The sequence below is a fragment of the Porcisia hertigi genome, chromosome 14 (assembly GCF_017918235.1).
Source record: "Porcisia hertigi strain C119 chromosome 14, whole genome shotgun sequence".
Classification (NCBI taxonomy): domain Eukaryota; phylum Euglenozoa; class Kinetoplastea; order Trypanosomatida; family Trypanosomatidae; genus Porcisia; species Porcisia hertigi.
Window position 1 is genome coordinate 437094 of NC_090573.1, and position 22409 is coordinate 459502.

At 64.9% G+C, this 22409-nt stretch overlaps 3 protein-coding genes across 3 annotated transcripts; all 3 read left to right on the forward strand.

Moving 5' to 3' along the window:
- Positions 1-1879: 1879 nt before the first annotated feature.
- Positions 1880-14383, forward strand: JKF63_06758 (uncharacterized protein; the record flags this gene model as incomplete). Its single annotated transcript, XM_067902707.1, has 1 exon — positions 1880-14383. The coding sequence occupies one exon, from the start codon at positions 1880-1882 to the stop codon at positions 14381-14383; it is 12504 nt and encodes a 4167-aa protein (XP_067758600.1).
- A 1576-nt stretch (positions 14384-15959) lies between these two features.
- On the forward strand, positions 15960-18722 carry JKF63_06759 (uncharacterized protein; the record flags this gene model as incomplete). The annotated part of the gene is made up of 1 exon (XM_067902708.1): positions 15960-18722. The coding sequence occupies one exon, from the start codon at positions 15960-15962 to the stop codon at positions 18720-18722; it is 2763 nt and encodes a 920-aa protein (XP_067758601.1).
- A 1265-nt stretch (positions 18723-19987) lies between these two features.
- JKF63_06760 (uncharacterized protein) lies at positions 19988-21553 on the forward strand (the record flags this gene model as incomplete). The annotated part of the gene is made up of 1 exon (XM_067902709.1): positions 19988-21553. The coding sequence occupies one exon, from the start codon at positions 19988-19990 to the stop codon at positions 21551-21553; it is 1566 nt and encodes a 521-aa protein (XP_067758602.1).
- Between the last annotated feature and the right edge of the window lie 856 nt (positions 21554-22409).

Genomic DNA, 22409 nt, shown 5'->3' on the forward strand with positions numbered 1-22409 from the left:
CTTGTAGCGTACAGGTGCGCAGGTACTGTAGATTAAAAAGTAGGAAAAAAGTGCAAATTACGTTTTTTTCCCTGCGTGTTGGTGGCACTGACAACCGAGGGCGTTGTCCCCGCCTTCCTTTTTTTCGTTTTATTTTTCTTCGATTTTCGCTGCTGCACCCACCACGTCCACCACCACCTACGTGATCCTCTCAGCACTCTTATTCGCTCACGCGGTCTTGTTTGGAGAATATATTCGAATCAAAACGCATAAAGCCTGCCCTCGTTTGCTACTCACAGCTGCCGTCGACGACAAAAACAGGGGAACCCCCCCAGAAAAAAAAAACCCATCAGCGACAGCTTAGGCCGTCATGGGGAAGAGAAAAAATGGTGGCGAGGGATCTAGCGTCCCACCGCCCACCCTGTCAACAGGGCTGAGTGCAGTTGATGCAATGCCGCGGACGGAGTCCGATAGTGTGAAGGTCTCGGTGCGCGTGCGTCCGTTCGACAAGCGCGAACAGAGTAGCAACAGCATGACCTGTGTCTTGGTCACTGACTTTCGTAAAGCGACTGTGAAAATCCGCAACCCCAACCGAAAAGAACTCTCGGGTGATGGGACAAAGGCGTTCCAGTTCGACCACGTGTTCTGGTCGGTGGAGGCACCGGATGCGTCTGGCGCGAGTCCCGCGACGCAGGCAGATGTGTTCCGGACGATCGGGTACCCGCTGGTGCAGCATGTTTTCGACGGCTTCAACTCGTGCCTGTTCGCGTACGGGCAGACGGGAAGCGGGAAGACGTACACGATGATGGGTGCGAACGTGAGCGAGCTTGGCGGTGAGGGCAGCGGCGTAACACCACGTATCTGCTTGGAGATCTTTGCGCGGAAGGCCAGTGTGGAGGTTGATGGGCATTCGCGGTGGAGCGTGGAGCTTGGATACGTGGAGGTGTACAACGAGCGCGTGTCGGACCTGCTTGCAAAGCGCAAGAAGGGTGCGAGGGCGGTTGACGAGGAGGTGTACCTGAACGTGCGCGAGCACCCGAGCCGTGGCGTGTTCCTGGAGGGGCAGCGGTTTGTAGAGGTGGGGAGCCTGGATGACGTTGTGCGTCTGATGGAGCTGGGCAACAGCGTGCGGCACACTGCTGCGACGAAGATGAACGACCGGAGCAGCCGAAGCCACGCGATTGTCATGCTGCTGCTGCGCGAGGAGCGGACGATGACGACGACGAGCGGCGAGACGATCCGGACTGCCGGCAAGAGCAGCCGGATGAACCTCGTGGACCTCGCGGGGTCTGAGCGCGTGGCGCAGTCGCAGGTGGAGGGGCAGCAGTTCCGGGAGGCGACGCACATCAACCTGTCGCTGACGACGCTGGGGCGCGTGATCGACGTGCTTGCGGACATGGCGAAGAAGGGCGTGAAGGCGCAGTACAGCGTTGCGCCGTTCCGCGACTCGAAGCTGACGTTCATCCTGAAGGATTCACTGGGCGGGAACTCGAAGACGTTCATGGTTGCGACTGTGAGCCCGAGCGCGCTGAACTACGAGGAGACGCTGAGCACGTTGCGGTATGCGTCGCGGGCGCGGGACATTGTGAACGTAGCGCAGGTGAACGAGGACCCGCGCGCGCGGCGTATCCGTGAGCTGGAGGAGCAGATGGCGGACATGCGGCAGAAAATGGCTGGCAGCGACCCTGCGTACGTGTCGGAGCTTGTGGAGAAGCTCGCACTGCTAGAGTCGGAGGCGCAGAAGCGTGCAGCGGACCTGCAGGCGCTGGAGCGCGAGCGGGAGAAGAATGACATTCGAGACTTGATGCTGAAAGCGACGGAGGCGGAGAGGCTCGAGCTGCTCGAAAGGGCCGAAGCCCTTGAACAGGAAGTTACGGAAAGCAAAGCGCAGGCGGAACGAATGGAGCTCGAGAATAAGCGCATGCGCGCTCTCCATCGGGAGAAAGAGGCCTTGCTGTGTGCTCGCGAGGCTACACTGGTGGAGCACTCTGAAGAGATGAGGCGGCGACAGAGCTCCTTGGAGAATCACCGAGAGGAGTGGCGCGTAAGCCTTGAGGAGGAGAGGTTACAGAAGAAATTGTTGTTTTTGCAGTTGAGAGAGGCGGAGGAGCGCACCGCCCTCGTGGGCAACTGTCTCCAGGACTACGTGACAGAGGTTCGGAGGGGCTGGAGCTGCGTTGCTCTGAATGGCACCCTCCTGGAATATCGTAAAGAAGTTGACGCGGCGGAGTCGAAGGTGAGTCAGCTGGCCGCGGCATCCTCCGAGCTTGAGACTCGAGTCGCTGCGCTTCAAAAGGAGCTTAGCGAGGCACAGAATGCGACTGAGAGGGCCGAGGCATCGATGATGAAGTTATCTGAAGCTGCAACTAGAGCAGCAGCAGAGCAGGCTCACCAGCTCAGCGTCGCGAGCTTGCAGCTCGATGAGCTTAAACGAGAGTTGGAAGCCGCTACGCTGGAGAACAGTACCATTCGTGTGCAACTTGAGGACACCACACTGGAGCTTGATGCCAAGAGCGTTTCCCTAACGGAGGCAACGCGAAGTGCTCAGGAGCTGCAGGATCGCCTGAGCTCTACCACAGCCACGGTAGCTGCGCTGCAGGAAGAAAACAGTGCGTACGAGGCTGCTGTTCGGTCCGCTGCCCAAGAAAAACACCAGCTCTCCATCGAGTTGACTGCGCTGCAGGGCGAGCAAACGCGTCTCCTCGAATCTCTCCGCCAACAGCAACAAGCCACAGTCGACCTGGCTCGCTACGACGAGCGATGGACATTCCCCGCCTGTGCAGAGGCCACAATTACCTCCTCCCACCGGAAAACATTCCCAGGTGACGAATGGTACCTCGTGATGCAGGAAAAATCTCGTGAGTTGGAACGCACTTTCCGTGCTGAAGCCGCACTTGCATGCCATGTTCGTGACAATCAAATCACCTCTCTACGGTTCCAGGATGGCAGTCTTCAAGTCACATTTGAGGTTCAGCACCCCATCACTGTCTCCGCAGAAGAACTCAAGGAGCGCCTCGAAAACTACCCATTTCGTGCCATGCTGGACCTCTACACCGACCGCTACACACCACCCTCAGGCCTCGATGCCTTGGCCGCGATGAACATGCAACTCCAGAATGACATCCAACAAAAGGTGGAGGAAAACATTCTCTTCCAATCCGAGAAGGAACGCCTGCAGGGCGAGCTGGAGGAAAAGGGCGCGGAGGCGGACGTGGCCCACCAGGACATCGACGCGCTGCGCAGCCAGCTGGAGGAGGCGACCGGTGAGAAGGAGCGCCTGCAGGGCGAGCTGGAGGAGAAGGGCGCGGAGACGGACGTGGCCCACCAGGACATCGACGCGCTGCGCAGCCAGCTGGAGGAGGCGACCGCCGAGAAGGAGCGCCTGCAGGGCGAGCTGGAGGAGAAGGGCGCGGAGGCGGACGTGGCCCACCAGGACATCGACGCGCTGCGCAGCCAGCTGGAGGAGGCGACCGCCGAGAAGGAGCGCCTGCAGGGCGAGCTGGAGGAGAAGGGCGCGGAGGCGGACGTGGCCCACCAGGACAACGACGCGCTGCGCAGCCAGCTGGAGGAGGCGACCGCCGAGAAGGAGCGCCTGCAGGGCGAGCTGGAGGAGAAGGGCGCGGAGGCGGACGTGGCCCACCAGGACATCGACGCGCTGCGCAGCCAGCTGGAGGAGGCGACCGCCGAGAAGGAGCGCCTGCAGGGCGAGCTGGAGGAGAAGGGCGCGGAGGCGGACGTGGCCCACCAGGACATCGACGCGCTGCGCAGCCAGCTGGAGGAGGCGACCGCCGAGAAGGAGCGCCTGCAGGGCGAGCTGGAGGAGAAGGGCGCGGAGGCGGACGTGGCCCACCAGGACATCGACGCGCTGCGCAGCCAGCTGGAGGAGGCGACCGCTGAGAAGGAGCGCCTGCAGGGCGAGCTGGAGGAGAAGGGCGCGGAGGCGGACGTGGCCCACCAGGACATCGACGCGCTGCGCAGCCAGCTGGAGGAGGCGACCGCCGAGAAGGAGCGCCTGCAGGGCGAGCTGGAGGAGAAGGGCGCGGAGGCGGACGTGGCCCACCAGGACATCGACGCGCTGCGCAGCCAGCTGGAGGAGGCGACCGCCGAGAAGGAGCGCCTGCAGGGCGAGCTGGAGGAGAAGGGCGCGGAGGCGGACGTGGCCCACCAGGACAACGACGCGCTGCGCAGCCAGCTGGAGGAGGCGACCGCCGAGAAGGAGCGCCTGCAGGGCGAGCTGGAGGAGAAGGGCGCGGAGGCGGACGTGGCCCACCAGGACAACGACGCGCTGCGCAGCCAGCTGGAGGAGGCGACCGCCGAGAAGGAGCGCCTGCAGGGCGAGCTGGAGGAGAAGGGCGCGGAGGCGGACGTGGCCCACCAGGACAACGACGCGCTGCGCAGCCAGCTGGAGGAGGCGACCGCCGAGAAGGAGCGCCTGCAGGGCGAGCTGGAGGAGAAGGGCGCGGAGGCGGACGTGGCCCACCAGGACATCGACGCGCTGCGCAGCCAGCTGGAGGAGGCGACCGCCGAGAAGGAGCGCCTGCAGGGCGAGCTGGAGGAGAAGGGCGCGGAGGCGGACGTGGCCCACCAGGACATCGACGCGCTGCGCAGCCAGCTGGAGGAGGCGACCGCCGAGAAGGAGCGCCTGCAGGGCGAGCTGGAGGAGAAGGGCGCGGAGGCGGACGTGGCCCACCAGGACATCGACGCGCTGCGCAGCCAGCTGGAGGAGGCGACCGCCGAGAAGGAGCGCCTGCAGGGCGAGCTGGAGGAGAAGGGCGCGGAGGCGGACGTGGCCCACCAGGACATCGACGCGCTGCGCAGCCAGCTGGAGGAGGCGACTGCTGAGAAGGAGCGCCTGCAGGGCGAGCTGGAGGAGAAGGGCGCGGAGGCGGACGTGGCCCACCAGGACATCGACGCGCTGCGCAGCCAGCTGGAGGAGGCGACCGCCGAGAAGGAGCGCCTGCAGGGCGAGCTGGAGGAGAAGGGCGCGGAGGCGGACGTGGCCCACCAGGACATCGACGCGCTGCGCAGCCAGCTGGAGGAGGCGACCGCCGAGAAGGAGCGCCTGCAGGGCGAGCTGGAGGAGAAGGGCGCGGAGGCGGACGTGGCCCACCAGGACATCGACGCGCTGCGCAGCCAGCTGGAGGAGGCGACCGCCGAGAAGGAGCGCCTGCAGGGCGAGCTGGAGGAGAAGGGCGCGGAGGCGGACGTGGCCCACCAGGACAACGACGCGCTGCGCAGCCAGCTGGAGGAGGCGACCGCCGAGAAGGAGCGCCTGCAGGGCGAGCTGGAGGAGAAGGGCGCGGAGGCGGACGTGGCCCACCAGGACAACGACGCGCTGCGCAGCCAGCTGGAGGAGGCGACCGCCGAGAAGGAGCGCCTGCAGGGCGAGCTGGAGGAGAAGGGCGCGGAGGCGGACGTGGCCCACCAGGACATCGACGCGCTGCGCAGCCAGCTGGAGGAGGCGACCGCCGAGAAGGAGCGCCTGCAGGGCGAGCTGGAGGAGAAGGGCGCGGAGGCGGACGTGGCCCACCAGGACATCGACGCGCTGCGCAGCCAGCTGGAGGAGGCGACCGCTGAGAAGGAGCGCCTGCAGGGCGAGCTGGAGGAGAAGGGCGCGGAGGCGGACGTGGCCCACCAGGACATCGACGCGCTGCGCAGCCAGCTGGAGGAGGCGACCGCCGAGAAGGAGCGCCTGCAGGGCGAGCTGGAGGAGAAGGGCGCGGAGGCGGACGTGGCCCACCAGGACATCGACGCGCTGCGCAGCCAGCTGGAGGAGGCGACCGCCGAGAAGGAGCGCCTGCAGGGCGAGCTGGAGGAGAAGGGCGCGGAGGCGGACGTGGCCCACCAGGACAACGACGCGCTGCGCAGCCAGCTGGAGGAGGCGACCGCCGAGAAGGAGCGCCTGCAGGGCGAGCTGGAGGAGAAGGGCGCGGAGGCGGACGTGGCCCACCAGGACAACGACGCGCTGCGCAGCCAGCTGGAGGAGGCGACCGCCGAGAAGGAGCGCCTGCAGGGCGAGCTGGAGGAGAAGGGCGCGGAGGCGGACGTGGCCCACCAGGACATCGACGCGCTGCGCAGCCAGCTGGAGGAGGCGACCGGTGAGAAGGAGCGCCTCCAGGGCGAGCTGGAGGAGAAGGGCGCGGAGGCGGACGTGGCCCACCAGGACATCGACGCGCTGCGCAGCCAGCTGGAGGAGGCGACCGCCGAGAAGGAGCGCCTGCAGGGCGAGCTGGAGGAGAAGGGCGCGGAGGCGGACGTGGCCCACCAGGACAACGACGCGCTGCGCAGCCAGCTGGAGGAGGCGACCGCCGAGAAGGAGCGCCTGCAGGGCGAGCTGGAGGAGAAGGGCGCGGAGGCGGACGTGGCCCACCAGGACAACGACGCGCTGCGCAGCCAGCTGGAGGAGGCGACCGCCGAGAAGGAGCGCCTGCAGGGCGAGCTGGAGGAGAAGGGCGCGGAGGCGGACGTGGCCCACCAGGACAACGACGCGCTGCGCAGCCAGCTGGAGGAGGCGACCGCCGAGAAGGAGCGCCTGCAGGGCGAGCTGGAGGAGAAGGGCGCGGAGGCGGACGTGGCCCACCAGGACATCGACGCGCTGCGCAGCCAGCTGGAGGAGGCGACCGCCGAGAAGGAGCGCCTGCAGGGCGAGCTGGAGGAGAAGGGCGCGGAGGCGGACGTGGCCCACCAGGACAACGACGCGCTGCGCAGCCAGCTGGAGGAGGCGACCGCCGAGAAGGAGCGCCTGCAGGGCGAGCTGGAGGAGAAGGGCGCGGAGGCGGACGTGGCCCACCAGGACATCGACGCGCTGCGCAGCCAGCTGGAGGAGGCGACCGCCGAGAAGGAGCGCCTGCAGGGCGAGCTGGAGGAGAAGGGCGCGGAGGCGGACGTGGCCCACCAGGACATCGACGCGCTGCGCAGCCAGCTGGAGGAGGCGACCGCCGAGAAGGAGCGCCTGCAGGGCGAGCTGGAGGAGAAGGGCGCGGAGGCGGACGTGGCCCACCAGGACAACGACGCGCTGCGCAGCCAGCTGGAGGAGGCGACCGCCGAGAAGGAGCGCCTGCAGGGCGAGCTGGAGGAGAAGGGCGCGGAGGCGGACGTGGCCCACCAGGACATCGACGCGCTGCGCAGCCAGCTGGAGGAGGCGACCGCCGAGAAGGAGCGCCTGCAGGGCGAGCTGGAGGAGAAGGGCGCGGAGGCGGACGTGGCCCACCAGGACATCGACGCGCTGCGCAGCCAGCTGGAGGAGGCGACCGCCGAGAAGGAGCGCCTGCAGGGCGAGCTGGAGGAGAAGGGCGCGGAGGCGGACGTGGCCCACCAGGACATCGACGCGCTGCGCAGCCAGCTGGAGGAGGCGACCGCCGAGAAGGAGCGCCTGCAGGGCGAGCTGGAGGAGAAGGGCGCGGAGGCGGACGTGGCCCACCAGGACATCGACGCGCTGCGCAGCCAGCTGGAGGAGGCGACCGCCGAGAAGGAGCGCCTGCAGGGCGAGCTGGAGGAGAAGGGCGCGGAGGCGGACGTGGCCCACCAGGACATCGACGCGCTGCGCAGCCAGCTGGAGGAGGCGACCGCCGAGAAGGAGCGCCTGCAGGGCGAGCTGGAGGAGAAGGGCGCGGAGGCGGACGTGGCCCACCAGGACAACGACGCGCTGCGCAGCCAGCTGGAGGAGGCGACCGCTGAGAAGGAGCGCCTGCAGGGCGAGCTGGAGGAGAAGGGCGCGGAGGCGGACGTGGCCCACCAGGACAACGACGCGCTGCGCAGCCAGCTGGAGGAGGCGACCGCTGAGAAGGAGCGCCTGCAGGGCGAGCTGGAGGAGAAGGGCGCGGAGGCGGACGTGGCCCACCAGGACATCGACGCGCTGCGCAGCCAGCTGGAGGAGGCGACCGCCGAGAAGGAGCGCCTGCAGGGCGAGCTGGAGGAGAAGGGCGCGGAGGCGGACGTGGCCCACCAGGACATCGACGCGCTGCGCAGCCAGCTGGAGGAGGCGACCGCCGAGAAGGAGCGCCTGCAGGGCGAGCTGGAGGAGAAGGGCGCGGAGGCGGACGTGGCCCACCAGGACATCGACGCGCTGCGCAGCCAGCTGGAGGAGGCGACCGCCGAGAAGGAGCGCCTGCAGGGCGAGCTGGAGGAGAAGGGCGCGGAGGCGGACGTGGCCCACCAGGACATCGACGCGCTGCGCAGCCAGCTGGAGGAGGCGACCGCCGAGAAGGAGCGCCTGCAGGGCGAGCTGGAGGAGAAGGGCGCGGAGGCGGACGTGGCTCACCAGGACATCGACGCGCTGCGCAGCCAGCTGGAGGAGGCGACCGCCGAGAAGGAACGCCTGCAGGGCGAGCTGGAGGAGAAGGGCGCGGAGGCGGACGTGGCCCACCAGGACATCGACGCGCTGCGCAGCCAGCTGGAGGAGGCGACCGCCGAGAAGGAGCGCCTGCAGGGCGAGCTGGAGGAGAAGGGCGCGGAGGCGGACGTGGCCCACCAGGACATCGACGCGCTGCGCAGCCAGCTGGAGGAGGCGACCGCTGAGAAGGAGCGCCTGCAGGGCGAGCTGGAGGAGAAGGGCGCGGAGGCGGACGTGGCTCACCAGGACATCGACGCGCTGCGCAGCCAGCTGGAGGAGGCGACCGCCGAGAAGGAGCGCCTGCAGGGCGAGCTGGAGGAGAAGGGCGCGGAGGCGGACGTGGCCCACCAGGACAACGACGCGCTGCGCAGCCAGCTGGAGGAGGCGACCGCCGAGAAGGAGCGCCTGCAGGGCGAGCTGGAGGAGAAGGGCGCGGAGGCGGACGTGGCCCACCAGGACAACGACGCGCTGCGCAGCCAGCTGGAGGAGGCGACCGCCGAGAAGGAGCGCCTGCAGGGCGAGCTGGAGGAGAAGGGCGCGGAGGCGGACGTGGCCCACCAAGACAACGACGCGCTGCGCAGCCAGCTGGAGGAGGCGACCGCCGAGAAGGAACGCCTGCAGGGCGAGCTGGAGGAGAAGGGCGCGGAGGCGGACGTGGCCCACCAGGACATCGACGCGCTGCGCAGCCAGCTGGAGGAGGCGACCGCTGAGAAGGAGCGCCTGCAGGGCGAGCTGGAGGACAAGGGCGCGGAGGCGGACGTGGCTCACCAGGACATCGACGCGCTGCGCAGCCAGCTGGAGGAGGCGACCGCTGAGAAGGAGCGCCTGCAGGGCGAGCTGGAGGAGAAGGGCGCGGAGGCGGACGTGGCCCACCAGGACAACGACGCGCTGCGCAGCCAGCTGGAGGAGGCGACCGCCGAGAAGGAGCGCCTGCAGGGCGAGCTGGAGGAGAAGGGCGCGGAGGCGGACGTGGCCCACCAGGACATCGACGCGCTGCGCAGCCAGCTGGAGGAGGCGACCGCCGAGAAGGAGCGCCTGCAGGGCGAGCTGGAGGAGAAGGGCGCGGAGGCGGACGTGGCCCACCAGGACATCGACGCGCTGCGCAGCCAGCTGGAGGAGGCGACCGCCGAGAAGGAGCGCCTGCAGGGCGAGCTGGAGGAGAAGGGCGCGGAGGCGGACGTGGCCCACCAGGACATCGACGCGCTGCGCAGCCAGCTGGAGGAGGCGACCGCCGAGAAGGAGCGCCTGCAGGGCGAGCTGGAGGAGAAGGGCGCGGAGGCGGACGTGGCCCACCAGGACATCGACGCGCTGCGCAGCCAGCTGGAGGAGGCGACCGCCGAGAAGGAGCGCCTGCAGGGCGAGCTGGAGGAGAAGGGCGCGGAGGCGGACGTGGCCCACCAGGACATCGACGCGCTGCGCAGCCAGCTGGAGGAGGCGACCGCCGAGAAGGAGCGCCTGCAGGGCGAGCTGGAGGAGAAGGGCGCGGAGGCGGACGTGGCCCACCAGGACAACGACGCGCTGCGCAGCCAGCTGGAGGAGGCGACCGCTGAGAAGGAGCGCCTGCAGGGCGAGCTGGAGGAGAAGGGCGCGGAGGCGGACGTGGCTCACCAGGACATCGACGCGCTGCGCAGCCAGCTGGAGGAGGCGACCGCTGAGAAGGAGCGCCTGCAGGGCGAGCTGGAGGAGAAGGGCGCGGAGGCGGACGTGGCCCACCAGGACATCGACGCGCTGCGCAGCCAGCTGGAGGAGGCGACCGCTGAGAAGGAGCGCCTGCAGGGCGAGCTGGAGGAGAAGGGCGCGGAGGCGGACGTGGCCCACCAGGACATCGACGCGCTGCGCAGCCAGCTGGAGGAGGCGACCGCCGAGAAGGAGCGCCTGCAGGGCGAGCTGGAGGAGAAGGGCGCGGAGGCGGACGTGGCCCACCAGGACATCGACGCGCTGCGCAGCCAGCTGGAGGAGGCGACCGCCGAGAAGGAGCGCCTGCAGGGCGAGCTGGAGGAGAAGGGCGCGGAGGCGGACGTGGCCCACCAGGACATCGACGCGCTGCGCAGCCAGCTGGAGGAGGCGACCGCTGAGAAGGAGCGCCTGCAGGGCGAGCTGGAGGAGAAGGGCGCGGAGGCGGACGTGGCCCACCAGGACATCGACGCGCTGCGCAGCCAGCTGGAGGAGGCGACCGCCGAGAAGGAGCGCCTGCAGGGCGAGCTGGAGGAGAAGGGCGCGGAGGCGGACGTGGCTCACCAGGACATCGACGCGCTGCGCAGCCAGCTGGAGGAGGCGACCGCCGAGAAGGAACGCCTGCAGGGCGAGCTGGAGGAGAAGGGCGCGGAGGCGGACGTGGCCCACCAGGACATCGACGCGCTGCGCAGCCAGCTGGAGGAGGCGACCGCCGAGAAGGAGCGCCTGCAGGGCGAGCTGGAGGAGAAGGGCGCGGAGGCGGACGTGGCCCACCAGGACATCGACGCGCTGCGCAGCCAGCTGGAGGAGGCGACCGCTGAGAAGGAGCGCCTGCAGGGCGAGCTGGAGGACAAGGGCGCGGAGGCGGACGTGGCTCACCAGGACATCGACGCGCTGCGCAGCCAGCTGGAGGAGGCGACCGCCGAGAAGGAGCGCCTGCAGGGCGAGCTGGAGGAGAAGGGCGCGGAGGCGGACGTGGCCCACCAGGACAACGACGCGCTGCGCAGCCAGCTGGAGGAGGCGACCGCCGAGAAGGAGCGCCTGCAGGGCGAGCTGGAGGAGAAGGGCGCGGAGGCGGACGTGGCCCACCAGGACATCGACGCGCTGCGCAGCCAGCTGGAGGAGGCGACCGCCGAGAAGGAGCGCCTGCAGGGCGAGCTGGAGGAGAAGGGCGCGGAGGCGGACGTGGCCCACCAGGACAACGACGCGCTGCGCAGCCAGCTGGAGGAGGCGACCGCCGAGAAGGAGCGCCTGCAGGGCGAGCTGGAGGAGAAGGGCGCGGAGGCGGACGTGGCCCACCAGGACATCGACGCGCTGCGCAGCCAGCTGGAGGAGGCGACCGCCGAGAAGGAGCGCCTGCAGGGCGAGCTGGAGGAGAAGGGCGCGGAGGCGGACGTGGCCCACCAGGACATCGACGCGCTGCGCAGCCAGCTGGAGGAGGCGACCGCCGAGAAGGAGCGCCTGCAGGGCGAGCTGGAGGAGAAGGGCGCGGAGGCGGACGTGGCCCACCAGGACATCGACGCGCTGCGCAGCCAGCTGGAGGAGGCGACCGCCGAGAAGGAGCGCCTGCAGGGCGAGCTGGAGGAGAAGGGCGCGGAGGCGGACGTGGCCCACCAGGACATCGACGCGCTGCGCAGCCAGCTGGAGGAGGCGACCGCCGAGAAGGAGCGCCTGCAGGGCGAGCTGGAGGAGAAGGGCGCGGAGGCGGACGTGGCCCACCAGGACATCGACGCGCTGCGCAGCCAGCTGGAGGAGGCGACCGCTGAGAAGGAGCGCCTGCAGGGCGAGCTGGAGGAGAAGGGCGCGGAGGCGGACGTGGCCCACCAGGACAACGACGCGCTGCGCAGCCAGCTGGAGGAGGCGACCGCCGAGAAGGAGCGCCTGCAGGGCGAGCTGGAGGAGAAGGGCGCGGAGGCGGACGTGGCCCACCAGGACATCGACGCGCTGCGCAGCCAGCTGGAGGAGGCGACCGCCGAGAAGGAGCGCCTGCAGGGCGAGCTGGAGGAGAAGGGCGCGGAGGCGGACGTGGCCCACCAGGACATCGACGCGCTGCGCAGCCAGCTGGAGGAGGCGACCGCCGAGAAGGAGCGCCTGCAGGGCGAGCTGGAGGAGAAGGGCGCGGAGGCGGACGTGGCCCACCAGGACAACGACGCGCTGCGCAGCCAGCTGGAGGAGGCGACCGCCGAGAAGGAGCGCCTGCAGGGCGAGCTGGAGGAGAAGGGCGCGGAGGCGGACGTGGCCCACCAGGACATCGACGCGCTGCGCAGCCAGCTGGAGGAGGCGACCGCTGAGAAGGAGCGCCTGCAGGGCGAGCTGGAGGAGAAGGGCGCGGAGGCGGACGTGGCCCACCAGGACAACGACGCGCTGCGCAGCCAGCTGGAGGAGGCGACCGCCGAGAAGGAGCGCCTGCAGGGCGAGCTGGAGGAGAAGGGCGCGGAGGCGGACGTGGCCCACCAGGACATCGACGCGCTGCGCAGCCAGCTGGAGGAGGCGACCGCTGAGAAGGAGCGCCTGCAGGGCGAGCTGGAGGACAAGGGCGCGGAGGCGGACGTGGCCCACCAAGACAACGACGCGCTGCGCAGCCAGCTGGAGGAGGCGACCGCCGAGAAGGAGCGCCTGCAGGGCGAGCTGGAGGAGAAGGGCGCGGAGGCGGACGTGGCCCACCAGGACATCGACGCGCTGCGCAGCCAGCTGGAGGAGGCGACCGCCGAGAAGGAGCGCCTGCAGGGCGAGCTGGAGGAGAAGGGCGCGGAGGCGGACGTGGCCCACCAGGACATCGACGCGCTGCGCAGCCAGCTGGAGGAGGCGACCGCCGAGAAGGAGCGCCTGCAGGGCGAGCTGGAGGAGAAGGGCGCGGAGGCGGACGTGGCCCACCAGGACAACGACGCGCTGCGCAGCCAGCTGGAGGAGGCGACCGCCGAGAAGGAGCGCCTGCAGGGCGAGCTGGAGGAGAAGGGCGCGGAGGCGGACGTGGCCCACCAGGACATCGACGCGCTGCGCAGCCAGCTGGAGGAGGCGACCGCTGAGAAGGAGCGCCTGCAGGGCGAGCTGGAGGAGAAGGGCGCGGAGGCGGACGTGGCCCACCAGGACAACGACGCGCTGCGCAGCCAGCTGGAGGAGGCGACCGCCGAGAAGGAGCGCCTGCAGGGCGAGCTGGAGGAGAAGGGCGCGGAGGCGGACGTGGCTCACCAGGACATCGACGCGCTGCGCAGCCAGCTGGAGGAGGCGACCGCCGAGAAGGAGCGCCTGCGGGGCGAGCTGGAGGAGAAGGGCGCGGAGGCGGACGTGGCCCACCAAGACAACGACGCGCTGCGCAGCCAGCTGGAGGAGGCGACCGCCGAGAAGGAGCGCCTGCAGGGCGAGCTGGAGGAGAAGGGCGCGGAGGCGGACGTGGCCCACCAGGACATCGACGCGCTGCGCAGCCAGCTGGAGGAGGCGACCGGTGAGAAGGAGCGCCTGCAGGGCGAGCTGGAGGAGAAGGGCGCGGAGGCGGACGTGGCCCACCAGGACAACGACGCGCTGCGCAGCCAGCTGGAGGAGGCGACCGGTGAGAAGGAGCGCCTGCAGGGCGAGCTGGAGGAGAAGGGCGCGGAGGCGGACGTGGCCCACCAGGACAACGACGCGCTGCGCAGCCAGCTGGAGGAGGCGACCGCTGAGAAGGAGCGCCTGCAGGGCGAGCTGGAGGAGAAGGGCGCGGAGGCGGACGTGGCCCACCAGGACAACGACGCGCTGCGCAGCCAGCTGGAGGAGGCGACCGCCGAGAAGGAGCGCCTGCAGGGCGAGCTGGAGGAGAAGGGCGCGGAGGCGGACGTGGCCCACCAGGACAACGACGCGCTGCGCAGCCAGCTTTGCGAGGCGAAGATCGAGAAAGAGCGGCTTTCTCGACTTGTAAAAGAGCACTCAGCCAAAAGCGCTGCTGCCGCGGAAACGACGAGCGCGATGCAGAATAGGCTGAATAGCCTCGCTACTGAGATGAATCGTCTTGGTAGTTTGTGCGCGCAGTCAGCAGAGAGCGAGGTTCCTGCCGTGTTAGGGCTGGCGGAAGCCGAAGGTACCGTCGTTTTTCTGGAATCAAAGGTGAAAGAGGTGGGGTTGCGCCTTGTGACAAGCGAAAATGCTACACGGGGAGCTATTGCAGAGCGGGAACGTCTAGATGAGGAGCTGAAGGTGGCGACACGAGGGCGTCGGAAGCTCGAGAGAGACAACGCCAAGCTAAAGCAAAGTTACGTGCAGTGTGAAACAGAGCGGCAGAAGCTGGAGGTTCGCTTTGATGCGCGCCGGGAATTGCAAGAACGTGGGTTAAAGGTAGTGCCTTCTGTGACGGGAAAGCACTCGGTGAAAGAAGAATTCAAAGCGACGCGTGCGGGTCTCAGAGTTTTGGAAAAGAACGGCTTTTAGGGGGACAGAGTTCAACTCTGTGCGCGTGTGTTCGTGTATATCGCTGTTGTTAGTTTTATTTTGCCCCCTCTTTTTTTTCCGGCTCCGATGTGTGTCTGTGCGTCCTCTCTGTTTTTTTCGAGATGGATGGTTGGGCTAAAGCACGAGGAGTTTCTCTCTTTCCATGTCGTCGTTGTAGGCACTACACAGTGCGTGGGCCTCTTAGTCCGCTGGTTTATTGATTTTTTTTACACCTCCCTCTTTGAAAGACGCAGTTCCTGCCTATCCCACTCAATTCTACGCCGCATTTTGTAACGGTGGAGCCCCAACGGACGCAGTTCAATGGAACTGATCAACGGTGTGTGGGGGGGGGGTGGAGCGGGGATCCCTTCGTGGGCAATAGGATGGGGCGTGGCTGTTGAATTCTTCCCTCGTCCCCTGTCGTCCCCCGTTTGTGGTCGAGGAGTGAGGGTGGAAAGAGACCATCCTGCTCGTCGCTGTTTCCGCCTCATCATTCTTCAATCGTTGAGGATACTCGCACTGTGGAGGTGCTGGGAGTGTTTCATCACACCTTCGTACCCCGAGGTTACCTCCTCTTGTGCCACTCATCCACAGACAAGGAAGGGGGTGCACGGAGTAGGACCTACTCCTCTACGTGGGAGCTGCCCTCGTTTCCCTTCCTCGGCGCCCATCGCGGACATCTAGATGAAGGGTCGTTTACCCCATATATGCTGTCCTGAGGTTTCTTTTGGTTCCCTCCACTTACCAACATCTCCGTTTCCCCTCCCCTCCCCTCCCCTCCCCCTTCCCTCTTCCCCTCCCCCTTTCTTCTCCCTTTCGCGGCCAAGATCACCACTCCACCGATACGTACAGCATACTTTGGAATCATATAGGCGCCGTTTCGAGCCCCAGCCCATCCTCTCACTCCACACTTCCATTACACTTAGTAGAGGGAAACGCTAATCGTTGCTGTTGGTGTATTTCTTCTGTGGGTGGTTTCAACGTTTGCTCTTCACCTACACTGCGTGAGGGAGAAGAGGGGTGGGGGGGGGGAGTGGGGGCGGAGCCCTTGTCTTGGCCGTTATATTACCAGAGGTTCTCGCACCGTTTTTTTTTTTTGGTTGCTTTTAGAGAGTCAAAAAAAGGGGCAGGTCGTGTGGTTGGTTGGGCGCACATTTCCCTTGCTTGTCGCCGTCCTCCTCGCGTCTTGTGTGTTATATATTTTCCCTCTCCCATCTTTTTTTTCTGGTTTTCTTTTCTTTGTTCGTATGCGTGCAGTGGGGGTTTTCATGTAATGGGCTAAAGGATCGTGACCATTGTAAAGGTTATCTCGCAAATTGTGCATCATCCTCTCCCCTCTCCCGCGAAGCATCGAGGGGTCTGCTACGGCCGGCTTGTCGGCTACTTGTCTTTATTCACCGAACTCACTGTGTGTCTCTTTCCCTGTGCATCTCTTCTTCGGTAGGGTCCGTCGCGGTTAAGCCAGTGCGTACACTCTCTGGGTCCCACTTCCGAGTTTTCGCCCCCCCCCCCTCCCCCCAACCCGAACTACACACCAAAGTTTCTCCTTGGATATTTTCTTGGCCGGGTCTTTGCAATGGATCTCGCGGAGAAGCGAAAGCAGCTGGAGGCGCTGCGGGCTGCCCGGCAAGCGAAGCAACAGGTGGTCGATCAGTACATCTCAGGCCGTCTCTGCAATCCGCCCGGTAGCTCATTTTCGTCAGCATCCCTGGGCAGCAGTGTCTCTGCACCGGCACCTCCCACTGCCTCGGCTGCAAGCGCCTCGGCGGTGGCGGCGGCGACTGCATCTGTGTCGAAGTCGGTATTGCCGACGCAACGTAGCAGAAGCAATGGTAGGCGTCTGTCTATATCGTCGAATCGCTCCACCGCCTCTGCTGCTGCGGCTTCTTGTTCCGCGGCTTCCTCGCCTGTCACATCGACTACCCCACGTGCACAAAAGGCACCCACGACCACCGCGAGTAAGCCGTCCGCACCCCTGCTGGCGCAGCCTTCGCCCCCCGATGCGACCAGCTCATCTCCCTTGATTCAGGTTTGTTCGGTCGCCAAAGAGAGCACATCGGCGTCGGCGAGGCGTGCCGATGCCGCTGGGGCTGACACCGCCGCTGCTTCTCCCACCGCACGCTCTGCTGTCTGTTCGCGTTGCCAATCGGCGTTGCGGCCGTCTGTTCCGTCGACTGCCGCCGCCGCCGCCGCCGCCTCCCCAACACCGGAGGGATCGGCTGCTTGTGAGGGCTGGGACTTCTTGCGACATTGCATGGGTAATGTTGTGCGGGATTCCGCTGAGGCTGCGGTGGCCCAGCCAGTGTGCGTTTTTAACCCCTCAGTTTTACTGGGAGATATCACCAGGCCTGTCGAGACTAGCCGCAGGCGTGTCATCCTGGACTCCACCTCGTGTCTCGTACCCTATGATGGGGCTGTTGCGGGTCACCAGCTCGGTAACGCTGCAATGACGGTTTCGAATGTGGTGTGCGTGGCAGCGGCCTACGGAGCCTGCGACTCCCCTGCTGCGATGGGTGGCAGCTATGGCTGTGAGCTCTCCGTGAAATTGTCTTGTCGTGGCAGTGCTGATCCCGCGGGGATGGATAATCCCAGGAGTCTCAGCTCCATGGAGCCGGGGCTAACGTGTAACGCTGGTGAATCCTTTTTTGGGACGTGTCCACAGCGCGCCGGCACCGCTGCTGCGACGAGGGTGCGTGCTTCCATGGATTGCGCGTACCCGTGGGGTTCCGCCTCCACTGCGCCGTCGATCGTATCCGGTACGACAATGGAGTCGGTCCTAAAGGTAGCACAGGAGTCACCAGGACTTGTGTTGGCGTGGTTTCTCGTGCCTTTACCTCTCTCTACGATTCTCCGCAAGGGGAAGTCCCTCGCCAGGGCCACAGCAGCTTCTGGTGGCGGAGTGGTAAACGGTACTGGCGAGGAGATTTCTACGACCCCTGAGTACGTTGTGATTGTCCTTCCCCTCGTGTGCGACTCTGAGGTGACGACGCTGCTCACTCATCCCTTGCAGTCATCGGTGCTGCTCGGCGGAACCCGGTGTGGCCGGATTGTGCAATGGTCGATCACTCAGGCTTGGGCACACGTTGCGCCGCGACGGCTGCTGGATCGAGCCCTGGCGACCACGGGCACCACCACAACCCTGTTGCTCCCACCACAGCGACCGGCTCATTCGACGTTCCCGTCCCCACAGGCACACCAGGCGCCGGTGTTGCGCATGGCCATTCACGGCGACGCCAGCTGTCACCATCTCTACTCCATCAGCCAAGAGGGCAAGGTCTGCATCTGGCCGGCGTGGCAGCCTCTGCACCCGACGGCGTCTCGCTTGTCATACCTGGGCATCCGACCAATGGGTAATATTGGGGTAGCGGCTCAGTTCGTGGAACGCACCGGCACCGACGCAATGACGAAGGTTTTTATTGGCACCACCTCCGGTGCGCTGCTTGTCGGCACAAGCCGAGATGCGAAGTCGATTGAGCTCCAGTACTACGGTCCGTCACGCGCACTGCCGACCTCGTCGACAGTTATCAGGACTCTTGACATCACCGCCGCGTCAGCGTACCCGAGCGTTGCAGTGGCCGCATCTACCACATCGCCACGTGACGTCGCAGGGGCCACCGCGTCGACGGCTTCGACAGCGTCGCTCGAGCACGCCGCTGGCGCTGAGCGCTCTCCAAGTCCTGGGCACAGCGGCTGCCACGGCCACAATGCGACGCGCTCATGGTCGCTACCGACTGTGGGAGGGGCTCGGGCTGCTCCTCCCCCAGCACCGCCGCCGCATCACGGTCGCATTGTTTCGATGGCTCTGCAGACGGCAGTCAGGGGTGTTTTGGGTCATGACTGTGTTGTGTCGGCGGCGACGGATGGCAGATGCGTCGCCTGGTTCGACCGCTTCGTCGTACCGCTCGAGGGCTTCTCCTCGGCCGTGACAAGCGTCTGCTGGTCGCCAACGAGGTCAGGCGTGCTCGCCGCTGGCGATGCTGGTGGCCTGGTTACCTTGTGGTTGGTGAACACAAGCATCATTACGCCTGTGGTGACCGTATCACTGCGTGAGGCGGGCCGTCGCACTTGCGGAAATGCCTCGTCGGACGGCGTACTCTGGGTGGTGACCAGGGCGAGCGATGGGGCTGCGGTAGCCACCGGCGGCAACTTTGGCCTTGGCGATGACGACGATGGGGCTGACATTCTGGAGGGTGAGGAGACGAACGCCTCGCTATGCCAGGTCGACGTGGTCGGTGCCGCCATCTCCTCCCTGTTCTTTTCCAGCGATGGTCGGTGGCTGTTCGCGAGCACAGCGAGCGGTTATGTGCACGCACTGCACTTGAGCGCTTCGATGGCGTAGTGCTGGTATTCTCGAGGAGGAGGAGAGGACTGGGTGGGTGGACGAGAGGCGCGTTGATGACCCGAGGGCAAGTTATCTTTCTCCTCCCCCCTCCCCCTTAATCCATTCATCCACCTCATTCACGCACCGCGGTGCACAGCACGTCGACGGTAAAAGCGGGGGAAAAAAGAATACATGACTGTTCTTCACGTCTTCCGTAATATCTCCGCAGCACAACAGATCTACCGAGGTCATTTATCTTGGGGCTCGGGAGTGTCGGCGAGTAAAGTAGGCAAAGGTCCTCTGGGTCACCCCCTATGAGGGTTCAAGAGGAGGTCACACGGTGGAGGAGCTCGAGGAGGATGGGATCACTGATTGACTCTGGCAGCCTTCTCAGCGTCGAGCTGACCCGAAAAACAAAGGGGGAACGTAGGCTTACGTTATGGAAATGCTGTTGCTCTAGCGGCAGTTACAAGTCTACCCGTGGGTGTGGGAGCAGGTCTAGACCGACGCACATCTCCAGAAAGCAAACAGCAGACCATCAAAGCTCGTAGCTCGTAAAGAGCTGAACGATGAAGGGCATAGGTCTTGTCCGTGAACCCTAGTGGCGTGCGGTCTTTGGCTTTCGCCTACGTCCTTCAAGCGGCCTGGGGGAGTGGGGTTCTAATTCCGTTTGTGCATGACCTTCTAATCCCCTCCTCTCCCTACTTCAAGCATCCGCTCGTCTCTCTGCGCTCCCATTTTTTTTTCTTGAGTTGATTACTTCCCCTCGTTGTCTGTACTTCTGTGAAATACGGGGTGCGTACGAGGCAGCTGTCTGCCGTTCCCCTCTGACTTTTGTTTTTCTTTTTTTTTTGGTGCGCTGTTTTTTTTTTGTAGGCATTTTTTTCCTTTGTTGCTCTCTCTCCCCTCCCCTCCCCTCCCCTCGCTCGAAGTTTCACACAAAGGCTAGTAAAATCATGGCCGCATCGCGCACTCTTTCCTTCAAGGAGGACACAAACAACCCAGCATAACGTTTTTGGACGCCCCGATACGGCATCCACAGTATCCGTCGTCCCTTCCCCCATCCATGCCCCTACCCCACACTGCGTTCTTTCCTCCTTCCTCTCCCTCTCCCTCTTTTTTACCTCTTTTTGAGGTGCCGCTGAGAGCAACTCCCTCGTATAAGACGCCGTTGCGTATCCCCACATCCCATAAGGCGGGGGACACATGCATCCACGCCTATGCAAAGTAGTCTGCTACATAGACTTGTTTAAAGTGCAAAGGTTCACAGAGCTCCTCGAGTCATGTTCATGTTTTCTCGCCGCAGGCTGTTCAAAGTCTGTGTGACATCTCCGCACCTGATATTTTCCCATCGCACGCATGTCGTCACCACTGCGGCTCTCAGCACCAGCCACAAGGTGAGTTGGGGCTGTGCGCTGATGAGTGGACTCGCTCTCCGTGCCTTCTCCAACACCCCTGCCCAATTCGGCTGCAGCGCTGGCACGCTCAGCTATTCTAAACCGTGTCTTGGCGGCTTTGGGGCGCCTGGGCACGACAGACGGCAGGGTGCGGGTCACTCTGCCGTGCGTCTGCATGGCACCATAACCGCTTTCAAGCACCGGCGCGGCTATGGATTCGTTCTGGCTGAAGGGGTCGCTGCGGCTGCGCACCCTCACCGACAGACCTACGTTGCTCTCGAATCTCAAACGACGACGACGGCTGACAAGGGCGTCCTCTCAGAGCAGGAGGAGGAGGCGGGTAGGGATTTGCCAAAGTCCTTCTTCTTTACTCGCGCGGCCCTTCATGGGGGATTTTACGTAACGGAAGGAGAGCAGGTTTCGTTTTCGGTGTCACCGTTGCGCCACGGGGAGGGAGTTGGTCGCCGAGTGGCGGGGGACTCCCCCAGTAGTGGAAAGGAAGACGGTGATCCCACCGCTGTGGCAGTCGCCGATACAGAGGAGTTATCGCTGGGCAGTGAACAGGCGGAGTTGAGGGAGCACAGCAGCGCAGCCACGAAGAAAACATCATCACAGAATCATGTTGCCATCGATTTGCGTTACTACGATGCCAAAACAGGAAAGGAGACGCCGATATCTCCGCTGATGCTTTACGGGAAGATTGTAGAGTGGGACGCGGCGGAGGGTCTCGGCATGATAGCGGAGCTGGACACGAGGAAGCAGTATCACGAAAATGCACCACGTTTTCCCTTCTCTCTGGAGAATGCGGATCTCTCCCTGGGTACAGAGTTGCGCATCGGTCGATACGTGCGTTTCTGCTTGGAGCCTGCATCTCCGTTGCAGGTTGACGGCAGCGAGGACACCGCCGCTGCGGCGACACCCGTGACTGCTGCCGGTGCTGCTGCTGCTGCTGCCGCCCCTGATGGCAGCGAGGATGTGGAGCTCGTGGCGCAGCGCGTCATTATCGATACCACAATGGAGCGTCGCAAGGGCGCCATTGGCCGTCCGCTCGTCCCAGCCAACGCAGCGCCGGGTACCATGACGAGCGAATCTCGATTCTCTGGTGTAGTGCGGGAGGTGAAGGGGGCCCAATTCGGGTTTATCCAAGACGACCTCAGTGGTGAGTCCATCTTTTTCCACTTATCCAACGCGTCTGTTAAGGTGAAGACGGGCGACCGGGTCACGTATCTTCTCCGAGAGGTTGCGCATGGCAAACATGCGGGCAAGAAGGCATGCTACGATGTCTTGATTGATGAAGCGGCCACAAGTCGTCTGCCTAGCGCACTAAGCGATCAACGGGCGGCGACCGATGACGGAGATACCGGTGGTGGCCGCCGCCAGGCACACGCAGCTAAGCGGCGCTCCAAGACGGCGCACGATGAGGAAGACTTGGACTTTGACCTTCTCGACTAAAGTAAACGTGAAGACCACCTCTCTATTCATCTCCTCCTCATCGTGTGTGTGTGTGCGCATGTGCGAGTGTTTTGGGAAATGCTTCTTGTGGATGCACATGTGCAGGTGTTCCTCTGTTTCTTTTGTCCCTGTCTGTGCATGGTGCTTTACCTCCTTCCCTCCCTGTACTTCATTCTCTGCCTCTGTGATGGCAAGCCTCTCTGCTGCTGCTTTTCCACGCCGACGTCGATGCGCTTCATGCCAACGCCCCCTCCCCCCACTCCCCTTGGCTTTCTTTACAATTGTGTGATACCGACATCGCAACAAGGGCGGTGACGAGCATCTCAGACGACTTTGGGGGTGGGGGTTACCTGCTACCCTCGCCCCCTGGGGGTGCAGCTGCTGTGCCACGCATGCATCAAATGATAGGATTCCAGGGAAACTTCTTCCCCAAACCCCCCACACGACGCAAGGGGCTTCCATGACACGCACTCCTTCACCCCCCCCCCCACCCACACACACTCTGCCTTGATTAACGGTTGCGAAAGGTCTCTACCTCGAGCGAAAATCAAGATGCATCACACAGTCGCCTGCATACCGTCGCGCCGATACATGCGTAATAAGTTTTCGTGCACCCAGTCACTGGCACGCGCACACCAACAATGGCGAGAAGGGCTGGAGGATGGATATAACGTCTCGTTTTAGTGGATTCGCCGTGTATGTGGCGCTCAGTGATGTGGCGAGGTGAAAAATATTTGTTTTTTATTGGCAGTTGTAAGAGAGAGCAAAATAGACAATGATGTCAACGGGGGGGGGTCATGTGGCTGCTGTTCTGTGGCACAGCTTCTCCCTCTGCATTCCGACGTAGTTTTATCTA